Source organism: Copidosoma floridanum, unplaced genomic scaffold (genome assembly GCF_036245765.1).
Source record: "Copidosoma floridanum isolate Cflo_tuat_1 unplaced genomic scaffold, Cflo_Japanese_pri ptg000001l, whole genome shotgun sequence".
Taxonomy (NCBI): domain Eukaryota; kingdom Metazoa; phylum Arthropoda; class Insecta; order Hymenoptera; family Encyrtidae; genus Copidosoma; species Copidosoma floridanum.
The window spans coordinates 16,373,171-16,400,766 of NW_028321878.1; the positions used below are offsets into that span (position 1 = coordinate 16,373,171).

The following is a 27,596-nucleotide window of genomic DNA, read 5'->3' on the forward strand; positions in this document are numbered from 1 at the left end:
TATGTACAAACTCTTTTTAACTTGAGAATTTTCAAAAGTTAAAACTAATTTTCATCTTTTTATTTATAGCAGTTTCCTACTAAAAGTTATCCAAATATTATAAAGTCCAAACATTTACCGTTATAGTATTTGTAAGTAACAATTAAAAAAAGAAATATTACTTCCGTCAGTCTTTCTGACTTCTGAATAACTTAATGACAACCACCTTTATAAATGAATGTATCAAAATTAACTAAAACCCCAAAAAATAAAAATTTTCTAATGGACAAAAGTTAAAAATCACCAATTCGTCAGAAAATCATTTTTTACTACGATTTGCAATAATAAAATGCAAAATAGCAACTAATAAACTTGAGCAACAGAACTGTTGGCATGAAACGTTGCACAATCGTCAAATTTTTTTCACCAACGAGGTACTTCCGCGTCGCTGCAGCTGCACACAGGATGTAAGTTTCCAAATCTATCGGTTCGGAATACAGTGGGAACATCTCCAGTTCCTCTGGACTTAAATGTTTCAGGGCCAACTCGTTGATCCTGTGACGCTTTACTTGGACAGTTCTGTAGGTCACCGATTCAAAATCTTTCAGAAGACCACGTACTCGGTTGTGCTCTTGGAGCATTCTGAAAAAATACATACATTAAGATTACTAAGCTACAACCTGCTAAGTAACTAGTTCAGAGTGTTGATTACCTCGAGTAATTTTAACCTTTTTTTGTAAGACAATAAAGCTCACAATTTACAATAACTGCAGTTATGCAACACCGATTGCTTATAAATCACATCAAAACTATATCTGTACTCATTTTATCTTACAAGATTTATACATTATTTCGTCAAAAATCTTATATGGTTTCCTCATAAATAACCTATCAGAGGACATAATATAATGAAAATTTCACCCGTGACGTATGCACTTTCAAGGATAGCAAAAGTATCCCTTTTTAATTTTTTTTATACTCATGTATGGTGCTATTTTCATTGCGTGAATTCTTTCCAAGTATGCCTTTCTGCACTTATCTACTTAACGCCAAGATGGTTTGTCAAGATAATTATTTAAGTACAAAATAGGGATAAAAAGTGTAACTTCTTTTTAAAACTTTGAGGTGTCCTAATAAATAATAGATTTTTATTTTTATGAAATAAATAACTATAGGGTGTATTATAAATTAAATGTCAAAATAAAATAGGAAAAATAAGTGAAACAGTAGTAGTAGTAGTAATTTTTCACCAAATCGTAGAGCATGTATAAGATACCAATTGAGTGTATGATGGTTAAATAGTAATGTATAAATATCAAAGATTTTAATGGCACCATAATCTTGGTAGTTATCAAAATTATATTCTTATTTTCTGTATTACACGAGACTTCAAAAACGGTACCCATTGGATTTTTTCACCGAAGATGTATCCGTATTATTCAATTATACAAATAGTAATTTCTCACTTAACTAGTTTTTTTTTAAAGTTGACAATATTTTCTTTCATACATTTGTTTTTCATCCCATACCCTCTTATAACCACACTCGAAATGTAAAGGAAAATACGATTTTTTTTCATAATTACATACTTGCAGCTCTTAATTAATCGCCTTATCAACCCTTTCCAACCTTTTTTTAGTACTCACTCGCTCACAGTTTTTTTTTCAAAATTTTATTATTTATTTTGTAAAATTTCTTTTAATCGAATATTTAATACTTACGTTTTTTGTCGATTAAACAACCAAAATATTACATCGATTATCAAACATGGCAGCCACTCAAAGACTGTAACAATGAGCCAATGCAAAATGATAGACAAAGTGATGCCTTGCAGCCCAAAACTTGGATATCTGTATTTGTTGCATCCTCGTTTTCCCTTGTGAACAATGTCTCCCCAAGTACACTCGATCGTTGATGCATTGTAATAAAGAGGCTCGGAAATCGTTTTCCTAAAGAAAATGAAAACATGTGATTTTTATTAAATCATTTTATAAACTTAAATGAATTTGTGAATAACTTGATACTAGGTCTTTTTCATAAAATCACTGGTAAATTGATTTTGTGATCGAAAATATTAAAGCAAAAAACCCAATCACCCTTTCTTGCGCATCGAGAAATTTTTTAAAATTTAATTAATATTCATATTATGCACGAAGGGTAGTTTTATTGGAGTGCTTGTGAAAAATTACAGCAGCAGTGTTTCGATGCAATTGCCTTGAAGATCGATATTTAATCTTGAGACCAACAAAGTAAAAGGTTACTCTTCAACAAAAAAAAAAAAAACTCCGTCGTGTAACCAACCCAACAAACATATTTTTTTTCTTCAGTTTTTCATTTTCAATATATTCTGTACATAAAAACGTATAAAATTGAGGATATCACAGAAAGCAATACTAATAATTCGGTAATATTGCTATTAATAAACTGTTTCACTAAATTCAAGCGAAAAAAATTACTTCCATTCGGGTTTCAACAGCAATTCGCGGAAGCATGAGCGACGAGCCACGTCCGCACGTATCGGTCAAGATGTCGAGAACAATGCTAGAAAGAAATTTCACGGCTCGCGATAAATCCATCCTGTCATAATAACTCCTCGTAAATGGACAAGAATCGCTTGGCCGCGCGTAGATTCGAAAGTGCCCCGGCACTACCTGCACATGGCCAAGTTTCTTCTCGGTATGGTTTTCTACCCACACGAAAGGGGCAAAAAATCATCGGGAGCCATTTCTGAAGACAAAAATTCACGCAATGCTCCAGCCTCCCGAAATTAACTTAATTTATAGGAAAACTCTCGTACGGATAGTCTTGAGTCTAACATGTGTTGGGGTGGCAGGCATAAATCACGAGTATTCACGTAAATAATGCGATGCTACAAGTTTCACATCACGTGCGTGCAGTAGAAATGGTACGCGATAAAACGTTACAAACACTTCGATGTTAGCATTTTATTACGCAATCTCGCTACCCATTGCAGCCAATTGTACCATACAGTGACGATACGCAGTGTTAAATATGTTATCTGAAGCACTGTTGGGGGTAAAACTCGTGGCCACTCCTACTAAAGTTTTATTTTGGGATATATGTCTGTCTGTACGAACACTCTCGCAGCTGCAACAAAAACTGCCACTACGACATTGAAGATATTCGCTGCACACCTACGCTTGAATTTTCATAAGCCTCGTAGCAGCAAACTCGTCAAACCTTTGGTGGTGGAAAAAGAGAGAGTGGGTGGAAGAACGGAACGAGTGATAATAAACGGAGTCTCGTTATAAATCTCTAATTGACTCGATACTTTTCAAACACTTTGTCAAGAAATGTTATTTCAGGTCTTGTGGTTTTTTTTTTGGGGAATAGTAGAATGGTCGAGTATGTGTATCCTACTCCTATTTACTGGTACTGAGAAGGTAATCAGTAGACCTAGTAAACGCTGGAGTACAAGGAACCTCGTTGTGAAAACCATTTAGTTGGTTAAACAAGTAGTATTTTTTCTGATTCGCCTAATGGATAGGCAAACAGTTGTTGACGATGTCACAACACTTGACTAAAAAAATCTCTTGACTGATGCAAAAACATTATTCTGTTCATACATATCATGGATATATTCTTTGTGTATTTGACAGTGAAAAAAAAAAAAAAAAACAATTAAGTGATAATACGAGCGATTTTTAACTTATTAAGAAACTAGTAATTACTGGGTTATATTCTTAGAACATTAAATCAGGAGACTGAAATTCAATTTAAAAAAATATAAAGCCTACGATCAAAGCATATTTTATAATGTGGTTGAGATATGTGTGATGAATAAGTAAAAAATGTTATTTTTGTTTTTATGAATACTCGTAAGACGTGTAATTTGACTTTGGTAAAGTACATGTAAAAATAATTTAAAAAAATGCTTTGTTAGAATATATGACTATAGATAATGAGTATCGAAATCTGGATTGAGTGCCTTACATTAAGTATTCTTTGCCAGCGATAATACTTTCGGAATGTGCGTATTATTATTTTATTTGAGCCCAACTCCTTACACCATTGATTTGTATATCATTACGTCAAAATCAATGAGTCTTATTGGTGGAATTTCGATGTCAATAACTTTTACACTAGTACTCATACAAGGATTCCCAAAAATTATTTCAATAATCGTGTAAAGTGTAATTACGGTATACAAAGTAAAATTTTTTTTTCGTTTGCGTACAATAACCATATCATTTGCACACTGATGCACAAAAAGGCACTAAAAGCTGAAATCTGTACACCAATAAGGTCTCCAGAAATGGCTTATACAAGTACAATGTGCACGTGGTGATTGCCACACTTACGTTAAAACCTCCTGCTTCAAGCACTTATTACCCAATAAACTATTACTTTATCATAAAAAAAATGTGTATAGGTACGTAGAAGAATTTCGTAAAAACGCTCTTTTTATATTTAATTTTTTCGAAAGTTTTTTTCTTTTTTGAAAAACTGACAGGATCATTGTCCTATGTCTTTTACGTGTGCACTATAATAAATCTCGATCACCTATGCACACTACGATACCGTAAGACTGTACTTTGTATAAAAATTTAAAGATTGTTTATGTTTCCTATTGCAATTATTATAAAAAATTTTTACAACATGTAGAAACAAGAGCATGCCAAAAAATTATAATAACATTATTTTGAACACATCAATGTTTCACTTATCGTAGTAGTAAAAATACCATAAATGTTGAATTTTTGTGGGTCAGGTCGTTAAACAGTTAAAGTTTTAACTTGTTAACTAAAAGGGTAACGAGATGAATTTATGTTTTACCACTACACTGGCTGACATTATATTTCTGACTATGTATATACACTCGTCTAGGAGCTCCAAAAGTTACTCTTACCTACACACGATACAATAAAGTTTTCATCAGAAACTGCCAGACTTGATTACTTTAATGGCAACGAGACATACAAAGCTCTTTTGAAACGAAACTCCCTACACCATGAAGTCATTGATCAACACTTTCCATATTGTTAACAAAACAAGCGCGTAAAATCGTAACTTTGTCCCAGCTTTCCCACCCGAGCCCTCGTTCTAAATTCACGTTCCGCACGAGCAGGTGCAAATTTAATTTATCGAAAATGACCAAGTTCGGTACTAACTCTCCTCGCTTAAGCCGTTACGTTGCCCCCCGAATGTAATATCCCGAGTGCATATGATGTCAACTGTAAACGGAGAGAGAGAAAGAGCCAACGCAGAGCAAAGGGCCCCCCCAAGGGAGAGAGAGACGAGAAATAAAGTCGGCGCCGTCGTTTAATTCGTCGCTAAACTTTTCGCTCGATTGCCTGCGCAGGAATCGAGATTTCTGCCGGAGCAAAGCATCGTTTCCGCGTCGGGGCTCCGGTGTTGCCTTGTGCTGCATATGCCACATCACATACACGTGGACTCGAGCGCGGACTTTCACCGCACATGACTTTCTACACCTGCGCGGCGGTCAGCTGAATTTTCCACTAAACCTGACCCGCAGGTCCAAGTGACCTTATCGCTCTCCCTTATTTGGTTGGGCAAACTATCGTGTACGGCGCTACTGCAGTGTTTTAACACGCGTTACACAATTACGTAACTTATGAGCGACGAAAACAAAAACAAAAAAAAGTATCAAGAGCTGCACGTGCGTGGAAAATCACCGACTCGTTGCGCCACTCGAAAATCAACCTGCTGAAAGTGCGTTCCCGTGCGCTGGTTTGCTTTTACGTTTATTGCATATCCTCCTGCCGCGCGCGAAAGAAAGGAGCTGTATTTGCAATTTAGAGCTCCATGCGAGCCAATGATGGACTCTTTTAGTTTTTTTTTTTTTTTTCGCTACTGCTGTGCTGGAGCGCAATCGAAGGAAGCTGGTTGATCGTTATGATTACGGGGATCGAGTCTGTTTTCAATTTGTCGTGCTGAGTTAGTAATGTTCACTGTTATAAAACTGTCTATCAGAGATACCTACTCATGGTAAATTAAAAGACGAGCCATTTCATCTTTGTCACGCTTTTTAACTGTACGGAAATAAGCTTCAATTCAACTTATTGCGTTTTATTCTTTTTCATTCGTAACAAGCGAGTTGTTGTGCTCTTTTTGATACTAAACGGGTATTATGAAATTCACTAAATCAAAAAACAAAAAAAACAGTACTGATGGCCAAAAAAAGTTGGGGTTTAAGTTAAATTAAAAAGACTACATGTTTCGTGAAAATAAAATGTATCTTTCTAATCATCTACCACTACTATGCAAAGTTGTCGCATGCGATAATTTTGTTACGAGTGCGAGAGAGACGGCAGCATCATATTTTTATTGTATTCATGACAAATAATCATACGACTTCATTTGAAAATCATTCTTCACAAGAGAACGCATATAAAATTGTACAAAATGGTTAAATGTCACCTAAAAATTTATCGTCTGAAAAAAAGTAGAAACAGACAAGAGAAGTAAGACGAGTGTAAGTATTGGAAACTTGTTATTTTTTTCATTACAAGAACAGAAAAAGAAAATTAATTTAGTGCAATATCTTCACACTAAACTGCATTTTTATGTGTAATGAGTGGTTCCATCAAAAAAAAATGAAAAAAAAAAGAATACAACAAGAAATTAGGAAAAAAATAAAACAAGAAATTAAAAGAAAAAAAAACAAATGAAAAAATTATAAAGGAAATTAAAACAACAAACCAGGGGGTATTAATGGGTCATGGGACCCACGGTAAAAACGAAGTTCTTTAAACATGAGATGGGTATAGACACAATTTCTCTGGTAACAAGGGGGTCGCGGGACCCACAGGAAGAACTAAACTACTAATTGTTTTTTTTTTTTTTTCATTCGTTTTTCAAGTTTTTGTTTTTGTAAACAACATGAATGCAGTACTAACGTTTACAGAGCTTCGTTCTTCCTGTGGGTCTGGCGACCCCCTTGTTACCAGAAAAATTGTGTCTATACCCATCTCATGTTTAAAGAACTTTGTTCTCACCGTGGGTCCCATGACCCATCAATACCCCCTGGTTTGTTGTTTTAATTTCCTTTATAATTTTTTCATTTGTTTTTTTTTCTTTTAATTTCTTGTTTTATTTTTTTCTTAATTTCTTGTTGTATTTTTTTTTTTTCATTTCTTGTTTAATTTATATTTATATTTCATTTTATAACATTTTTTAAATTTTTTTGTATTTTTTTTATTTAATTTCTTTTTTTATTTTCATGTTTAATCTTTTTTCTTTATTCCCTTTTTTATTTAATTTTTTTTCATTCCCTTTTTTATTACATTTTTTTTTCACTCTATTGTATTTATTCATGTCTTTTGTAATTTTATTTTATGTTATATTTATATTTCATTTCATCAATTAAAAAAAAACAATTTTTTTTCACTTATTTTTTTTTCGATTTTATAGCCCATTAATACAATTTTTGTTTTATTTTTATATAATTACTTCATGACATTGTGCCATTATTTAATTATCAAATTAAAAATAAGTACCCATAAAAACCATTAAAATGACATGAAACTCGAAATATATTTATGTAATGATCTTACATAATTCATTTATAACTGATTTAATGAATTACTTCATTTATGTAAATATGTGATAATGTAACATAATTTGTTTCTCGAATTCAAAATAAGCGCCTTTAAAAACTATTGATACGTTTTTCAATTGATACGTTCTTCAACTCCATTCTACATGTTTATTTTAAATTTTTTTTTTTTTTTTTTTTTTTTTTTTTTTTTTTATAATTGTAAAGGAAAAAAATTAAAGTGAAATAAAAATGATTCTGGGAAAAAAAAATTGAAACTTGTTTAAAAATTCAGTGCTTTGGAATGTGAGGGGGAACGGTGGGTAAAGGTGTGTAGAAACAGAAAAGTATAGCACGGTTGGGTGATATGCATATATACTTAGTGGGGAGAGGGGAAGTGTATAGAGAACAGTAAATGTGGGGTACGGGGTAAGAAGGGAAACTTGAGAGGAAGAGACTCCGGGTAAACCACTTTCGTTTCAAAAAAAAAAAAATCTGTCGGTTTTTAAATTCCAGCCCCCCGAGTAACGCGACATAAAGAACTTCGTTCTAAAAAAATTGCTTAACTTATCCAAAAAAGTGGACACTATACAATCGATTGTATTCCATCGACGGACATAATAGTCTGACATTCAGTGTACTTGATGACGAGAAAATCATTGCAATAAAGCGGTAATCGCATAACCAACCTCTGCCCAATGTCCCAGGCGGCCACAATGAGCGTATTAGTCGCTACGTCGATGGGCAAAATTTCAACTGGAAAATCACTCCGACCCAGCACGTATCCTGCACCAACCATCACGGCCGTGGGCGCTTTCAGCAGCTCGACGTAACCAGGCATTGGTTCACGCAAGGCTGGAGCCACTGGTGGAAGCCGAACTATGCCCAACCGCAGGTCCGTTGGAAAGTTGTCGTGGCCCATGTGGTTCTCTATTATCTGGTCCTCCTTGCATCTATTACGTATGAAAGCAAGAAAATTGAATTTTTTGCTTTCCAATATTTCATTTCTGTCAGCAAAATTAATATTTAGGTAGCTTATGCAATCCAGTGAGTAAGTAGGTACACTTTTTTCTGGACCTTTTTTTTCTACAGAATTTTTGGCTCTTAAAAATAAGAAATTCACGAGTTTGGGCTACGGGTTTAATGAGCAACCAATTTATTGATCAACACTCTTATCCATGAGCACACATAAGCCTTCGTATTTAAAAATAAGTGATACTCTTTAGGTGAAATAAGTTTTTCTGCCCATTACTTCCCCAAACTTCCACCAAATATAGTAAAATACTCGTATTTGAAACATAAAACTCTGAAAGTACGTAATGAAAAGAATTCAGTTGTTAACAAATATGTAAATATGGTGTGGTTAAAATTGTTGTTTTTTGTGAAACTCGTTTTAATTTGTTCATTGTTTGGCCCTATACTATACAGTTTTCAATCCAAACAACTGACTTAAAAAGCTTTGTTCGTCAATCATGTTTGTTAGAGTTTCAACACCGTTGCAAGCATGTTAAACTAGTGACAAGATATTTTATGTCATGCAGATTCTGAGCATTTATAATTACTGTATTATTACTTAAAAGATGTTTTAACGAGTAAAAATTAAAACAAAACTTGAATTTACAGTATAGTTTATTGTTGTATTTGGTTGAAAAGCATACGGTTTATGACTCAATTATGTAATGACTTGGGTCCTTACTGCGTATAAACGTTCATAGTAGCCACTGCTAGAAATTACTTTAAAAGTAAAAGGTTAGATCCTGTTGATAGTATCCTGCGTTTTCGTTCAATGTTATAAAAGTTCGCACCTTCAGATTTAAATCATACATTGCACGAAAGCAGTTTTCTTACAACTTGTCCTTACCTCAACAGTTCATCGACAACGACGACGGCTCGTAGATTCGGCAGCTGTTCACAGAACTCGAGAAGACATGCGGGATTACCACCTACGTGAAAGACAATGCTAACATTGGCCAATGCCTTCTGTTCGTAGTATTGTAAGCCAAGATGAGTATGGACAAGATTACCCTCGTAGATTTTGATGCAAGAAGCAGCATCGGGTCTCTCTTGACGAAGCCGTGCGAAGCTGGGAAGAAGACAGTCGAGATTTACTCATGCAGTGGCGTATTTCAAGTTCTTCGTAATTTTTTTTTTTTTTTGCTACTTTCTTGTGTGACTGAAAATTCTTGTAATTTTTTGTATTTGTATTGATTGCTTAAGTTTAAAAAATGCAATGATGTGGTTTAGCTGATTAATATGATGCAAGATTATACGCCCCCAGTGCTGGTTCTTGTTGTACAATTTATGAGCTATTGAACGAGTTTATTCACCAAAGAGGTTTATATTAAAATAAATCAATTTCTATGCTTTGTGTAAAACAGTTATTTACAGAGTTTATACTTTATAAAAATTCTGTTATTATTTCACAAAAAAATCATTTTTTTTGGAGATGCAGTAGATATAGAAAAATACCTACTTCAATAATAAAACTTTTTTTTTAGAAATTTTATATTGAGTACACGATTGCGTTCTCATATTACTTTTCACTCTAGTAAGTTAAATAGCAAAAATATTTTCTCGTTATTCAAAGCTTTCTATTTCAAGCATTGGTTTCTTAATGATATTAAGCAAAAAAAAGTTTTTACTTAAATAATTTTTATCATAGATTATGTACAATGATTATAATAAATATTAATTTATGTTCAGTAATTTCTATGTTTCAAATCCATTACAACAGTTACAACATAAAAAACGTTGGAGTGGCAAACTTTTTTTAGACCAGAGATCACTGAAGCAACATTGTCTTACTTTCTACAGCCAATTATACATGAGATTCATATACTCACTAACTTATATCATTATTAATTTCGTATGAATATAAGAAGTGCGAGTTAGTCCTTGGCAAATCACTACAAAAGGTGCTCGACAGAGACTACACTTTGAACTCACTAAACTAGTACCACTGTTCGTATGGACTGAGAGAAAGAGAGAAAGAGAGAAAATGGTAGAAATGAAAATAAAAACAGGAAATCACCCTACCCCGGAGAACTCCAAATGCTCTTCTGAACGCGATCGTCTTTTTCCACGCCATCGCGAATCCTCACGATGAGATGGAGTTTGACGCCTGGAAAGGACCTCAATAATTTTTCCAACAAATTACGGCCCAATTGGCTTGTCACTCCAGTTATGAGAATCTCTCGCTCTCCGTACCACTCGCGCAGCAACATTATCGCAGACTAACAGTCCCCGCAGATCAGAAACGCGCACGAGCTCGAAAGAAAGTGGGCCCAGCACTGCAGATAGATGCACTACAATAGGTATAGAACATGGAAAGAGGTGGGCCTAGGGTTGCCAACCGTACTCTTAAATAGAGTATTGTACTCTATTTCATGGAAGCGTACTCTATACTCTATAATGCTCACAGAGTACGCTAAAATACTCTATTTTTTGGTACACCAGGTTTTTTTTTATTTAATTGAGCACGCCATTACCGATGGTAGGTTAAGTGACGAACGTTATTTGAAAATTCATAGTTTCAATCGGGGAACAATATCCTACTGTTCCAGCCGTTCCGAATGCGTATTTCGGTTCGATGTTCGATTGGACGATCGAACCATCGGATCTTCATCTTCGAATGAACCTTATATTTTCATAAAACTCTAAAGACAGGGACTCTATGTTGACTGTTGACGTTCGGCCGACCGGCTAGCCGCTGAAGGGGACTCTATATTTCAATTTTGATAGGTCTATGTTGTGTACGATTATCAATAATTTGTTTTCGGGCAAGCGGCTTCGTTTTTCTCGGTCTTTTTCTACCTTTTATTTATTGACTATCTTGTACAGAACATTTTGTCTGCAATGGATGATGAATATTATAATACTGACGAATCTTGTGATAACAGTGATACTACTAGCACACCTAAGAAACGAAATGTGATCAAGTCAAAGAAAAGATTACAAAAATATACAAAACTATGGGAAACAGAGTACACAAAAAAAATACTGTTTTAAAAATTAAAATAAAAAATACTCTATTTTTCAGGTCTGTACTCTTAATTTTCCCTCCTTCGAACCAAATGTACTCTATTACAATTTTAAAAAGTTGGCAACCCTAGGTGGGCCCCCTACCCTCGATATTTAGTGGGCCATTGTAGGCTTATAGACGCAAGGATAATGCACACGAGCTAGTGTATTATGTACTGTACTTATGCTGGAACTGTAAACTTTATAAGGATCGCCTAATAAACTTCACTTTCCCGTATAAAAATTTTGATTGTTCTAACCATAATTTTAACTTTTCAAACCATAATTTTAATTGTTAAAATAAAAATAATTTTTACTATTAAAAATAACACTTTTTTTTCTCTCAGTGTATAAATATATTTAATTATGACAAATAAATACCTATATAACTTTTAATATCAGACAGCTCTATTAAGTAACAGGATCGTCTGGATTACAATTGCATTAGTGTATTAATAGTTTTTAGTTCTAGAGTTAAAAGTATATTGCATGGTGCTTCAAAAATTCATCATCAAGCTATTTTCATTTTTTTGTGGTAATAACGCTGTAATGTATAGGTTAAATATCCATAGGTTAAATACATAACACCGTACGTTTTTAGCCAGATGAAAATAGATGTACGAAGTAGACAAAATTTAATGAGCAAACAGTTCATCCTGTTTGTAAATTAAAAGAACTATTTTGACGCCTCGTATCAAGTTTAGCCTTATTCACATTTTCTTATTTAAATTAATATTGGAAAATCTGAATAAGGATAGACTTTGTATGAGGCGTCAATTTATCGAAGTATATACATTATAAGAAATAAAACATTTTTTTGTGGTGTGGAGTGTACCTGATCTATCTCAAGTAGTTAGGTACAAACTTAGAAAAATTATTTCTAAATTTTTGTACAACTGACCTTGTTTGATAAAATGCCAAAAAACCCGAAAAAAATTGTTTGGATGCATTACTGCAATAAGTCTTTCTCTTTACCCACTTTGTCATTTTTTAACTCTAAAAAAAAAAACTAGAAATATTAATGTCGATATCCCAATTTACTATCCTTCCACAAGTGAAATCATTAATTTATGGGTACGTTGATGTGGTAATGAGCTGAAATAATTAAAGCATTAAAGAAATTTTAGCAAACGGAGAAGAAAATAGAGAAAGTCAAACTTTGCGATTCCTTTTTAGATTGTAAAATTCGTATAGTAATTTTATCATCGTTCAACAGAATTACTGTTAAATACGAGAACTTCCGTAAATGATACATACGCATATTATAAGCCTAATTAATTCAACCTGATGTACAAGTAAGTTATTAGTAGTTGTATTTATTGACGTTTTTTAATTAAAATCAATAAAAAAGTATAAATAATAAGCAGAAATATGCAAAGAAAGCAGAATCTAATCTTTGAATCGGATGTACCAAAAAGAGTGAATGTCGTGAACGGTTTATGTTTATCAAACTGACATTTCTGGATGCGTAAAAAAATGGCAATCAAAAAAAAGCAAACACGAAATTGATCGAACGACCCCCGTGTTCGCATGACGCTTGATTTTCCGATGCCTCTGCCACATCATCTTAAGCTTACCCAGCTCCATCCCTCCGTTCTCCCTCGGATGCATTTGCATGTAAACGAGATCTTAGAAGTAGGGTGCAGAGGGTTAGATAACGCTATCCCATTGCGTACACCAGCCACGTTACCTCACCTGTTTGTACCACTCGTGGGAGGTGTTTCGATTTGCATGAGCTATCGTTAGATGGTAAGGAAAAGAAGCAAAGGGATAGCGTGTCCCGTCATTGTAGCGATTCGCCGCGCGCGTATCGCTGTTCCTGAGACGGACATCTGAGTAGAGGATTCTTAGGGAATGTTAATTTTATCAGGAATGTATTATGTAGGTCGGCTCTAGTTTCTATACGGTAGTCTTGAAGAAACATAACTCATTTATAAAAAATTGTGAAAAAATCATTGAAAATAAAATATTTTTTGAACAAAACTTTATTCTTCTGCTTCCCTTAGATCATTGTGTGGAAATTTAAAATTTTCGGTACAAATCACATTTAACTGCACTTAAAAATTAAAAAAGTACAGCAACTTGTTCTTTTATGATAACTTCTAATGAGTATCTTTCTCGAAAAAAATTCGTAAAAATAATTTCTCATCATATAGCTGTGGTAAAAGCTGTAGTGTCTGCTGAACTTTGTTTGAAGCAATGGTTTTTTTAAGAAAATTAATATTCACAATGTCAAAAGCTGTTGTCATAAAAATGCATTCTGCATTAGCAAACTGCGTGCACGTTTCACTTATACGGAAAACCTCAATGCTATATATAATTTCCTTAGATATGTACATCAAAAACCAAAGCTTACAGTTTACTTTTATCAAGATTTTGGATGTATACATAAGAAATCTTGATTGATAAAAACAAAAAAAAAAATAACTGGATGTCCCAAATAATGGTAATAAAAATAATACTTTGTTTTTTTCCTCAGCTGATCACACTATTATTCAATGTATGAAGTATTAGCCAACACAGAAGTTGCACTTTCTATTGAATGTTCCTCCTTATGATCATCGAACGACTAAAAAGGTTCAATGAAATCAATTAAATACCCATTTAACTGAATTAAAGACTTTTTACGGCTTTGTGATATAAAGTTACAGTACCATAATTACTAGTGGTTAGTAGCTTTCAAGTAAGATAAGTTCCAAGTCACATTGGAAAACTTTTAAGTAACACGTAAGATAGTTGTAAATAATAGTAAGAAGCATATACAAAATTTTTATTGGGTCTCTGTTCTAAAAATAAATTTAGATTCTACTTTCACCCATACGCTGTAAGCAAGAAATGCAGATCAACGTCATCGACATTTTAATTTTCCCTCTCTCCACCTCACTACCGCATGATCACCAAAATGATTCATTCAGTAGTGTCCTGTGGCGTGTGGTTTGGCCACCCATTTTGCTTGATCAGTGCGGTAAAGTAATTAGAGTCATGTTTATTGTACACAATCAACTTATTAGAGAATTGAGTAGTGGAAACATGGGATGTAACGTTGTGGTTAAATCAAATTGTATGTTCTGCGAAATACAGATTCATTGGTTAAAAGCTGGATGTCATTGGAAATTAGAAAGAATAACCAAAGTACTTTTTAATTTTCATCAAAGCTATTAAATAATCAAGCAAGATTTGACATTTTTTTTTTCCTACAAATGAGAGGCTCCGGGTTACAAGCATAGTCTATTCTTGGTAATTTTTTTAAGTTTCGTCTCCTAGAATTAAATGGAATCAGAGATAGATGCTCTTATGATAAATGTATTTCCAAGGATCGTGGTTTGGTGATAGTTGTTAAAACTTTGAAAAACTACACTTTCCGGAGTAGAGTGTTTTTCTAGAACTTAGTACGTTTGCTCTCATTGGTCCGTTACTTTCTGGTTGATTGATCGAATTCAATAAGAAATTGGTATTTTAATCTTTATGTATAACTATTAATACATGTTAAAAAGGATAGCTATAAAAATTGTGTGGTACAAAATTGAGCTAGTATTACCAAAATAAAAAACCGTGTAAGAAAGGCTCCTGTCACGTATATACAGTATGGGACATACTACGTGACAGAAACTTGAATTGTTCGTAATAATAAAAACAATTATGATAATAGTAATAATAATAATAATAATAATAATAATAATAATAATAATAATAATAAAAGTACATATAATCAACATCAAATACATAATTTTGTAATAATGTTATAAAGTTTAAATAAAGTAAGATATTTTTTAGTATTCAATTTCCTTAAGCTAGAAGAATATTATGCTTATCTAAAAAAAGTAAGTATGATTTAAATATAAGAACATCTATTACATTACTAGACGTTATAGACTTAAATTTGTCAGTTTTTTTTTTATATTGCGACTAAAAATAAGAGAATCCAATTTTAATCAAATGACTAATATTATATCCGTACAATCAGCTTATGTGAAATCATTCAAACTGAACAAATAAATATTTCTAAAATTGTGAATCAAAATTTTTTTTATAGTCACCAAAATAAATAGACACTAATAATACACTTAAAAAACACCACACTAATAACTACGTACAGTGATGAGTCAAAGTTCAAACAATAAAAAAAAACTTGGATAAGCACACACTTTGCCGTGCATGGATCGGAAAGAGGAGAGCACCTTTCTCTTTTACTCTAGGTATACTCACGTTTACTCCTACCTTTGAAGGTGCACTTGCTGCTGCTGATGTGGCAACAACAGCACCAAGATTGGTAAATGTAATGTCTCAAAAACAAAAATACTCACAGAGTACGTGCAAGCACACACTCAGGACTCTGAATAATGTAATTTCATGTTACGGTTTTGTAACTTTCCATCAAGAAGATGAAGTATAAAAATACAATGTGTAAAAAAATAAGAGTTGGTCCTTTGCCTGATTCAAATGTAAGCAGAGAGAGAGAAACAGAGAGATAATTTTTTTTCAGGCCAAGGAGTGTTATTGAGAATGTGCGTTTCTGGGATCGCATTGCCGCTACCAGTGCGAGGTCAATGGAATTTTCCAGTTGTTATGTGGCACAGGAACAAGAACCCATATACATAACATCGTTTTCACCTTTCTCGCTCACAGGGACGGGGTTTATTTTAATACCGTACTTATTTTTATAGCCCCTTTTTATGAATAAATTTTGTAGTTGACTCTGGGTTGGCTCCATGTTTCTTTCACGTATGGTGTTGTACATATCCCCGTATTTTTCCATAGAAATATGAGCTCGTATGTTATTCATAATGTATTTATTTATGTGTTCTCTATCCAGTGAACTTTGAAAAGATCCTATAATCTTACGGAAGAGTAAAAAATACATGTATATAAGAAAATAGAGAAATGAAGGGAGTGTGAAAAAATTCGTACATTAATATGTTTCGTCGTGCCATCGCATGGAGAAAGAGTATGAACTACGAAAAGTGTGGTTTACGTTTGAGATATAGCGCTAAACTTATTCCAGCTGAAGGTTTGTAAGTATTACGATTCGGAAATAGCTCTGCGGCTTCTCAGTGGATTATGCACTGACAGCCAGACAGAGCTTGGAAATCTTGGGTCTATTGTACTACTGGCACTAGCGTTTTATTTACTGAACGATCTGGCCATTATTATATCAAAACTTGGTTAATACCATCATCTTACTGTCAAAATTATTTCGGTAGCATAATAGTAGTAAAAATACAGTTTTGTCAACCAAAATGTACCCAAGAACTTTTTTATTCCAAACAATTTTGCCAGCATGGATAATATGAAATCAAGATCGGCTGAGTGGAAACATATCACGGATCGCAACAGCTGTACTAAGCCAGGGGATTTTGACGAGCTCCTCATCTCCTGTAGGCTTAAAATGGGCTTCGCCAGAGTAGAATCCCAAAGCTGGCTTAGACGTGACACCTTGTAAATGGGTGATATTTGAAAATTTATTGCCAGATTGCGATGCCAATGTATGCCATCCACTTTCGTACACATCAGTGATACTTGAAAGACAACTCAGTTTTAAATTTTTTTTCATGTGCTTCAGAGAAAATGTAGGTACTGTGGTATATTGAAGTTGATAGGAAAATGTTACATAGGTACGTTTATCATTTTCAAGTTTCACGTTTTTTTTGTTTTCCATCTTATTACCTTGGAGTAAAAATGACATTTTACTTAATAAATTCGTAAAATGACTAAAAAAAAAAACATCCATGTTATCAGTAGCACAGTATATTCTTAAATCGTTCAATTTTTTCCATGAGTAGTTATCATGAAAAAACCACAACGATAAAATTAATATCCATTTGCACTTGAAACAGAAGAAAAATTAAAGTGCTATAGCTGTGAGAGAGCGGGTATCAAAGGGACATTTGATAGGGCAAAAACTCGAGATCCAGCTTAACCGCTTAATTGTGCAAATCCAATGGTAAGGATAACCGAGGGGAGAAAACGACGACCCCGTACGGGATTCAAAAGTCGTTGGCGCCTGCTGGGGCTTTTTTAATACTTTCCCTTCCCCGGTGTTCGTGCTTCGTGTGCTCTTATGTTTACTTGTATTGCGCCTCATCATTTGCAGCTGTTCGCCGAAAGCTTGCTGAGGCCGTATCTCTTTCTACCTCCCTTACCGTAAATGGCGAATAAAGTTCAACATGATGATCACGCTACAGTTAGGAATCGTGCTACAGTGGCGTTAAAAGGCAAAAAGCAAGATATCCAAAGCTCGTGAGAAAAGAAAAAATAAAATACTTGAGAGTGAAATTCTATTAAGATTTTTGGCTGCTGTCTGACAGCCAAGCTTGTGGTGGATGGTTATTTAATTTTATTTTCTCTTGTTTTCCTATAGTAACTAAAAAGATTTTTGGAGCATTGTGGCTGTGACTGGTGCTCTAACGTTTAATGTTTTGCATTTTTCTTTACTGTACGTGAATCTAGTTTAAAAGTTATTTATTTTTATTGGGTTCTTTGTATCACTTCGTTTTTATCTCTTTAATTAGAGTCAAAGTATTTTTACAAAATCATTCAGATAATGTATTGGTTAATAATACAAGTATGACACATCTAACTTGTATGGCTACACTAGGTTGAAGCTGCTCGAGGAAAAATTTCAAATTTATTTTTTATTAAAAATACATACTTTGCTCAGTTTGGTTGCTCGAAGCGATATACCTCTCCTCTTGATTATTTTCTCTCTCTCTTTTCTGCTAACAACGTTTGTCTTTTGTTTCTAAAATTTTTTTTCTATCGTCTCTGCGGCTTACCGTTTGTGAGGGGAGCAAACGAGGTTACAAAAAACAAAAGACTCTACCTCGTGGACCTACTGCTTATGTATGGTAATATGTGGCCCCAAATGACTATATCTTCCTCTTACCGAGTTACTGTGCTTTCTTTGCTTACCTCTACATAGCGATTACATTAACCACTTTGTGTTTTTTTTTTTTTTTTTTTTCAAAGAGAAGGAACATCCAAAGTAAGAAGTTTACATTGTAACGTGTTTTTTTTTTCTTTCTTTAAAAAGACTTAATGTTATCTTATTTGATCGTATACACGACATTGACATTTCGGATAAATTAGTTGGTTGTAAAAGAAATTGTGCTTCTTTTGCACTACAAGTTTATTAATCACTATATCAATGAGTTTACGACTATATGAAGGTATCTCTATTAAAATTGTGATACATATAGATATGCATGATACGTATACATTTTTTTTTTAAAGTGTGTAAAAATAGGTATTTAAATAAACAATACATTCAATTGTAATTATGAGATTCTTTCTTGAGTAAATAATTATTGAATGATGGCAGTTAAGGGCTTATTTATTTTTGTAAAAAAAGTTTGTAGTATTAAAATGTGTTATCTTTTATATACGTCTTTTAATTTTTATTTGATTGAAAGAAAACCAAACACGGTAAAAATAAATCAGATATAAACTAGTTAGAAATATTTACGTTTGGTGATGAACTCTTAAACACTACTTTTCAATAAAATAAGATTTGTCAATCGTTCTTGACTTTTCAAAGAAATTAATCAATTTACGTACAATAGAAAAAGTAATCGATATAAGATCTCTATATTTGTATGATATAATTTTTACTTTTTCTCTTTGTATTCTTGATTAATTTTGCCAATTTAGACCTAATTTATCTTTATAAAGGTAAAAAATCTCTGACAACTAATTTTTGTAGTAAGGTAAGAAACCACTTTCAGATTGTCCTGAGTTTACTTAGCTGAAAATGTATCTTTCTCTCACTATTATAATTTCTGAAATATCAACACTCCGTTAACTGGATGCTCATAGATCATCTGTCAAGAAACCTTAGACTTTAAATTTTGATAAAAATAAAACACAGAAATAATCAAGAAAAATTATAATCACGAATCCACTGTTCCATATAAAAGTACTTTTTCGACGAAACGTATTACCTGTTCAGTATTTTACAACTCAGAGTGAAATTGATCCTCTGATCCCTCTACTAATGACTGACCCCATAATAAATGTGAACCATCTCATCTGCAATGAAAACACATTAAACGGTATCCTCAAAATTTATCTCCATTCCTAATCAGGGATAACTTTGAATCGTAATAAGAGCTGAGAGATCGGTGAGCACTTGATCAACATCACAGCTTTGACACATCGGCAGTCTAGGCCCTACACACTGGAAGTCTTATCTTTCAAGTCATTAAGCGACCCCCGCCGATCCTGATATTAATTGGAGTTTGAATTAATGTTCATGATTACGAGCTCAAACTTGATTATTAGTCCCCCGACGAGCGACGCCTGGGTGTTTGAGCTTTTTTATGTGTGCGAATAGTTTGAAAATTGATAATTAAAGGTGGAATTAAAACGCATGAGCTTATTGCAAGCTCTAATAATCAGAGCTTGATTGAGAGACACAAATTATTAATCATGCCATGATTTTTTTTTCTTAAAGTTTTTTAGGGAAATCACTGGTATACGTAAGTTGTCGACTATCTGGTTAGTTAAAAAATGTAACAACTGATAAAAACAATAACCTAAATAAGAAGGTGATATTTCAAAAAACGATGGATTGAAAAAAAGCTCAAGAAGTACAAGATATTTGCATGTAATCCAAGTCACAGAGTGTCTTCTCCTCCACAGACTTCGGAAAGTACTGAAACAATATTGATCTTTGATTAAGACGTTATAGCCCTATTGTTTTTCTCTTATTCCTTCTTTTTAGCTCTGAATGAAAATATAATGGCTCCTCTTCTTTCAAGCACTGTATTTTATGCTATACTCTTTGAATATAAGACTTTGAAGAATCTGACCAAAGCCATCATCGACTGATTGTCCTTCTTGTTATCTGATTAATCGATTGACAGTTATTTTGACGATTATTTAGAATATAATTTTACTGCAGGAATAAAGATATCTTGCTACGTATACACTAAATTATAAAACCATGTTTTTTTGATAATGGATTTTATTCAAATTTTTCAAACCTCAGAAAAAGTCACACTTTATTATCAACTTCTAGTGCGGGTAATAGTATGATTCAAAATTGGCAATCAGCAGTAAGATCGTACATGAAAAGAATGATGAACATGAAAGCCCGAAGGTCCTTTTTTTCGCAGAACGAGTATTTCCGCGAAAAACGAGCTCTATCTACACATTGAAAATTGTGATGTCCAAGGGTGCGATTAAGCATCCTCTCGCACACACGTATCTACATAACAGCGAGGTAAGGACCCCACGTAAGAGTCAACCTAACGAGCGCGGAAATGTCTCCCCCGTTTACGTACAAAGAACTATCTGAGCTTCACGTCCTCCTGCGCCTGCACATACTACATGTACTTACATTGACTCGTTGATTAACGGGACACTTGGATCCTTTCCTTACCTCCCATTCCTTGCTTGACGTTGGAAAATCGCATTTTCTCGCTCTATTTACGGACTCCCTTGTGGTGCCTGCATTTATAGGTTTTAAAGATTCTACAGGGATAGTTTTCATTTATTCAGATGATTTTATATTTCTCTAAAAATTTATGAAAAAAAAAAAATAAACAAAAAATAAAGAATAATTCATCTCAACTTGTCTAAACGGCATTTATTGGAAATAAAAACGGACATTTATTTTGAGACGTAGCTTATACGGTGTAGATTTTCATGTCTAAAAACGAATTTCAGTTGGAGGAAGGTACCAAGGTACCCTGCTCCGTAGAAAGAGGAAGGAGCAAAAGACGCCAACGCAAACATAAGCCCGCAGCGGAACGAAGTTGGCATTATAAATCACAAGAACGCTGTTCGGTCACTCTCGCTTATTTTCCTCTATCTATGTATACCCCTGCACTAGCCCAAGGTAACACTTGACTTATGTGGTCACCGTGTACCTATACTCTCTCTTCCTTGGAGCTATTTTTTGCTCTTTTTCGTAACCCTCTTGTTTTATTTTTTTCCTTCACGCTTTGTCACAGAGAATCATGGTTGAAGTGGATACTGGAGCAAGTCCTTAAGCACTTTTATGATGGAGCCGTAGGGGGATACAAAGTTATTCAAAAAATAATTTTTTCCTTGAAAGAAATGCTACTCGGTACAGCTGAGAAAAATGTTTGAAAATTTGTTGTAAAGAATACGGATGATAATAGTTCCGAGCGTTTATAAGTTTACTAAGTGCTATATTATTTTTGGCATACAATATCTTCTTTTCTCTGTTAACCATTATACATTTTGTCGTTATCAAGTTCAACAGATAATATAAGAATTTCCGATTAGTGACGTTCATTGGTACACTGAGAGAAAAAAATTAAAAAAATTACTGTGCTATAATGGTAATCTGGTACTGTTCGGTTGTCTAGAGACTTTTTACTATTTGAACAGTAATTTTCAATGCTTAGAATAGTAATTTTCGTTGTGAGTAAGTGATTTTTACTGTTTGTACAATAAAAATTACCGTCTGGAATGGTAAAAATTAGGTTGGCAGAAATAAAAAGTCCGTAGACGGCAGAATGACACCAGATTACCAATCTAGCACAGTAATTTTCACTTTCTTTTTTTCTTAGTGTAGTTCATATTCGTACCTTAGTATGTGAATCAGCTTAATGCACTCGAGATGTTAAATGAGAACCAATATAATAAAAAAATAATGATGCCAGCATTATTCAGGCAGACAGTTTACAGTAATATAATAAGAAAATTTTTTTATTCATAAATTTATGCTTTTTAATGGAACATCGTTGGAACTGGGGATGGATTTAAATTATTGCTAGAGATATGTGTAATTATTTTCAAAGGTAGATAAAAATTAACATTGATTAACAAATAAACGGGAAAAGTAAGGCGATCTGACAAAAATGTACGCAGTGAGCAATCAAATAGAACTAAATTCTATACTGATAAATCTTAAATTAACAGATGATCGAGTTTGATGCTAATTATTAGTAATGAGTAATTGGAAAACTTGATTTAATTTATTTATCAATCGCTAGGTACACATGAGAAACAAAACGTGTTTTTTCTACGTGGAAGTTTCAGTTAACTGTAACACATAAACCTTCTAATACCATCGCTTGTGTAGTTTTTACGTGAACATATTAAAAATATTATAAAATGTACGTCAGATCTTTATGTTATAATTTGTCATAGCTTTCACGTGTTCCTTTATAATTGGCCAACGTAAAAACAATAATTTTAATTATATTTCTAAATACCCAAAATATATTTAAATAACTAGTTTAGTTTGGATTAACCTACGTCACCAACACTTTATTGCATAGTTGATCACTAATTACTTAGTTGTGACTATTTCGTAAGAGATCCAAAAGCCATGTCAACAAAGGATGACTCGAATCTCCAGTCAAAAATCATTTTGGCATTAATTCTAAGCAACATTTAAAATAGCAGGTACCCTTACAGCTCTGGAGGTATGTATAAATCCAATAACTATTAAATGTCAAAGCAAACGATTTGTATTGCGAATACCTTGAAATACACTTTAATTAAATTTTCCCTTTATAATAGGTACATTTTAAGACTCGGTCACATAATAATATGTACATAAGAAACATTGATGGTGGCTCCAATTACTTTTTCTGTACCAATTCTATCAAGTGTAAAATAATTTTAGGAAATATATATTCCTGTAAATTATATTTTAAAAGATATGTATTTATATTTTTCAACATATTTTTGACATTTAGTTGACGATTATTTTAGCTCATGACGTACATTTTCAAAGTAAAATCGTAAAAAAAGTTATTTTATAAATACATTAGGATATATTAAAAAATTATGATAAAGTTTACAGTGCTCCAAATTTCGTTGCTCGTATTATTTTTTGCTTTTAAAATAATTCATTTTTTTGTCTAACAAATAAAGATATATAATAGCAATAATTATATTTGATGCCCATAAAAAAAATTTTTCACGGTCAAATTACATGCCATTTATGGGACTTTTGATACTTTATGTAGTAAATATCTAAGAACCATAAAATTAGGTTCTTTTATAAAAAAATCATATTTCGTTCGTTATGTGGAACATCAAAAAATATGAAACTTTTTTTTTTTTATAAAAAACTGTCAAAGGTAAAGCGTGTCAAATATTTGAGAGTAAAGAATATTTTATCTGCCTTCATGATGTTATGCAAAATTTCAACACACTTGTACCTTCGTGAAATTTTATTTACGTGTATAAAAAAAGATAACGTGTCGAATATTTTGTCATAACCTGACAGTAAATCGAATAAATAATCAATCTTTTTTGTTTTGAAACTTCCAATTTAGCCATGAAAAATTGTGTAATATTTTCTGAATATTTTTAAATCACTATTATCACAATTTTTTTTTTTTTTTTAGTAAAATTCAAATTCACTGATTAAAAATTTTCTTAAATGTATGGTTTTCTGTTACATAAATTTAAAACTGTTATTCAAAATGAAAGTTATACACTTAAAATGTATCAGGATGAACTTTTTATTAGGTCTGAAAATTCACAGAATTTTAAAAAGTAGCGATCTAACAGACAATAGAGATGATTTCGTATGACACAGAAAGAAAACACTCTTTCAAGCTATTACTCGACAAACTTCAAGCATAACTTATAAAGTTGCGTTAGTGGAAGGCTTAACGCCGTACCAAATCAGACACTAGTTCTGTTTGAAAACTCTACGTGACGAGAAATCGTCATTTCAGTGACTTATACTCCATCTAGTTTTTTTTTCGCTCTGAACTATAAAGAGAATTTATAGTTAAACGCTATTTAAAGTTTTATGGTTCAACTGAAAATAATCAGAAATATAATAATAATCATCATTATTTTACTTACAACTATTAGCGCTCTTAGATCTATTTTAGCCTTAAAAAAAAAAAAAAACCAAATCCAGAATTCTAGAAAAACTAGGTAGACAGGAATGGTATTTTTCTGATACCACCTATCTTTAGTGCAAAGCAACAGGCCTGAGGAACTTCATGTTTTTGTCTGACGTCTCCCGCTTTTGCTTTGAATTTAGGATTCATACGCCCTCTGTTGACTTCTTGCAGCACCATAATAATCAATATATTTCGTTTCGATGAAATATATTTATAGAAAGTCTTCGTGAAAATTTTTTTTTTTAATAGTTTTCGTTAACCCAACATTGAATAGTAGCATTATCATATTTATCATTAAGTAGAGTAAAGTGAGCTGAACAGCAAAGGACGATTAATGTGTTTCTCTAATGCTTTAAATATTATGAACTACAGAAAAAAAAAAGGAAAAACTTTAAAAAATAGACGGCCCAAGTATCAGCTAAAAACTTCATGGCAATCGTTTGAAATTAGTAATTCTATGCGTCAACGAGCTTTGCTTTCAGTGAAAAAATTTAATCTTGCCCTTTTCCCCAGAAACCAAACAACACTATCTTTTTCGGCAAAGCTGTCAAAGTGTCAAAACAACTTGTTACAATTAAAAAACGATCCTAAACCCCACCGAAATTCCATAACCCGAGTCATTAAATTTCATTCTCCTCCCCTAGCTCACCCTGTTTTCTTCTCTCTCTCTCTCTCTCTCCTTCTACGTTGCCCGTTCTCCAGCGGCAAAACTTTCACCACCAGACTGTAGGCCGACAGGCTGACTAACTTAATTTTCCTTGATCAGCAAACGAAAAGAAAACAAAATGAAATTCGATTTGGATTAGAGTTGCAATGCCCCTTGTACCCCTGGCACAGAAACTGCCATGCAAACACCCTGCCTAACGAGCGTCAAAGGATCACTTAAGTGGGCCAATAAAAAGGGTCACTCGTGCTTTTGACGCTGATTTCTCTCCGTACAGTCGTAGCCTCTACTCGACTCTTAGCGGATGGTCTTTGCTACACTGACCGAACAGTCCCATATGTGTATACGTTAATTGTGTATCATAATTCCCACTATTACGGTTGTACGTTGTGTTTACCATGCATGCAATTGTCGATATGGGCATCCAGTTTACCCACAAAGTTCGGAGCTATGTATTCATCCCTTAAGCCTCTCCTCGTCCCGTCTCTCTCCTAATTATCTCCCTTCTGGTTCAGCAAGTCTTCATTAGCTGTTGACTCTGTGTACGTGTTTACACAGGTACAAATGTACGTGGATGCAATGTATCACGCTCACTACCAGACTGTGATACCTTCTCATGGTTTACCGTTTGCTAGTACGGCTTTCCATGTTAAATAATTTTAATACTAATACTAGCAAGGTTGACTTTGATTCTTTGATTACAAATTCAAATTTCTATTTCGTTTTCATTGGAGTTTTTAATGAAACTTGTCAGAAATAATGTTTTAACCATATGTCATACAGATAGAAAAGACCATTGTATTACACAGTGATACTGTAAGTTTTTTACGTATGAGATATCAGGGAATCAAAGAAATAATATCTAAAAAGTATTTTGCAAATAGATGGGAAAAATGGGCTATTGAGTACTGGAAGAAATCCTTTGAGTTCTTGTAGAAGATCACATAACTCTGTAAAATCCGAAAGTATTGCATTAGCCACTCACAGCGCATCGATGGAACAAATCATATTGCAAAACCTTACACCACGAAGATGACGAGAAGGTACCCTATCACGACATGTCCTATCATTCCAAACATCTGAAACGTATCGAAAAACGGCACGTCGTTTCATTCATATTCATGATTCCTCGGGCGCGCTGCTTGACATTTCTCTCCCGGCTTCCCCGTCTCTTACTTCATCACCTTCACCACCCGACCCTTCCAGCTCCTCAGAGCTCGTCCCCCGGTATTGCGTGGCAACGCGCGTGACTGTATATATGTTATAACTGTATACGTACTCCCTCGTCAGGACAAGCATTATGAAAAAGTTTCATTTGCGCGAGAAAAACTTTTTTTACAATGTGCTAAATGTGAGGAGTACCCTCTGCTCCTAACTGACGAGCCTTTTAACCTCAACAATGTAAAATCCCTCTGTTTTAATGCGCAGCAGCTTCGGACGTTCATAAATCGTGCAAAAGTTGCCAAGAAGTTGGGCCGTAAAGATGGGTGTTATAAAAAATAACAATGAAATGAAAAAGTTGGCGCGTTACCTCCCCCGCTGGGACTAAATCAAAAGCAAACTTTTTTTTTCCCCTTACTTAAGTGAGAAACTACTCGTTTCTGAATACCAGCTCGTTTTTGATCCGCATACCGAGTAATAAATTCGCCTACGTAATTTCAGAGTAGTATATAATGTGCGAAATGCGAGATTTTCGGGACAAGGTACGTACACGCGCTACTGTTTCCTTTCCTGCCGTTCGATTTGGCCGCAGGGTAATTGAAAATCAACCTCCACGCAATGGTGTTGAATTAGTTTGAAATTCCCGAGGATTTATCACACCGGCGTTAAGTTTCTCAACTCGTGAAATTCCATTGCTTGGTATAATTTATCCACGAAACTTTTATCTCAGGGGCGAGGGGAGAGTTGACGATGGCAAAAGAATACACATCAATTCCCTTTCGTGCTTAACGATGCAAATTACACACTTTAATTGAAAACCCAAGTACGTGCGTAACTCTCCCTCCTTGTTAATTAATGGCTCCTGTCTCGTAATTAATTTTCAATCTATTATTCACTGCCAGTGTGGTTATTGTCATCGTTCCGACGTATTAATAACAGCTCGTCCTGTTGAGCTGATATCTCATCGGACTTGCGTTGGTTGTTCGAGCGACGCTTTTGATCTCACCATCTGTGTCCCTCTCTCTACCTCCCTTTATTGCTCGCACGATGAGCGTCAGTCAAAAGGTGTGGTTACCTGCTGATAAGACTAATGAAAATACGCGTTGTATAATTAAGTGACGGGAGGGCTGTGTCACCGGTGGAGCTGTAAGTTACGCAAATAATTTAGTCCCGGCTTTGTGATTGATTAATGGTGATAACATGGACTGCTGAAAAGTTAATCGTGCTTCGTTGACGTGAGCTTTGAATGTGTTAAGGTTGACGTAATAAATTGTCTATATTAATTCTTTACAATTACAAAAAGTTTTGAATTTATTATATTTATTAAACATTTGTTTGATGTCTTAAGCAGAATACAGAGCTTATTTTTATACTTAAAATACGTTCAATGTCTCGAAAAAGTCCACAG

General features: G+C 33.7%; 1 protein-coding gene across 1 annotated transcript; it reads right to left on the reverse strand.

Annotated features, from left to right (window-relative positions):
• Nucleotides 1-308: 308 nt before the first annotated feature.
• LOC149376058 (fatty acyl-CoA reductase 1-like) lies at nucleotides 309-10,722 on the reverse strand. The gene is made up of 5 exons (XM_089590097.1): nucleotides 10,535-10,722; nucleotides 9,360-9,581; nucleotides 8,188-8,451; nucleotides 1,701-1,928; nucleotides 309-621 (listed from the first exon to the last, which is right to left on the reverse strand). Exons 1-5 carry the CDS (start codon nucleotides 10,720-10,722, stop codon nucleotides 309-311), a joined length of 1,215 nt encoding a protein of 404 aa, XP_089446223.1.
• Between the last annotated feature and the right edge of the window lie 16,874 nt (nucleotides 10,723-27,596).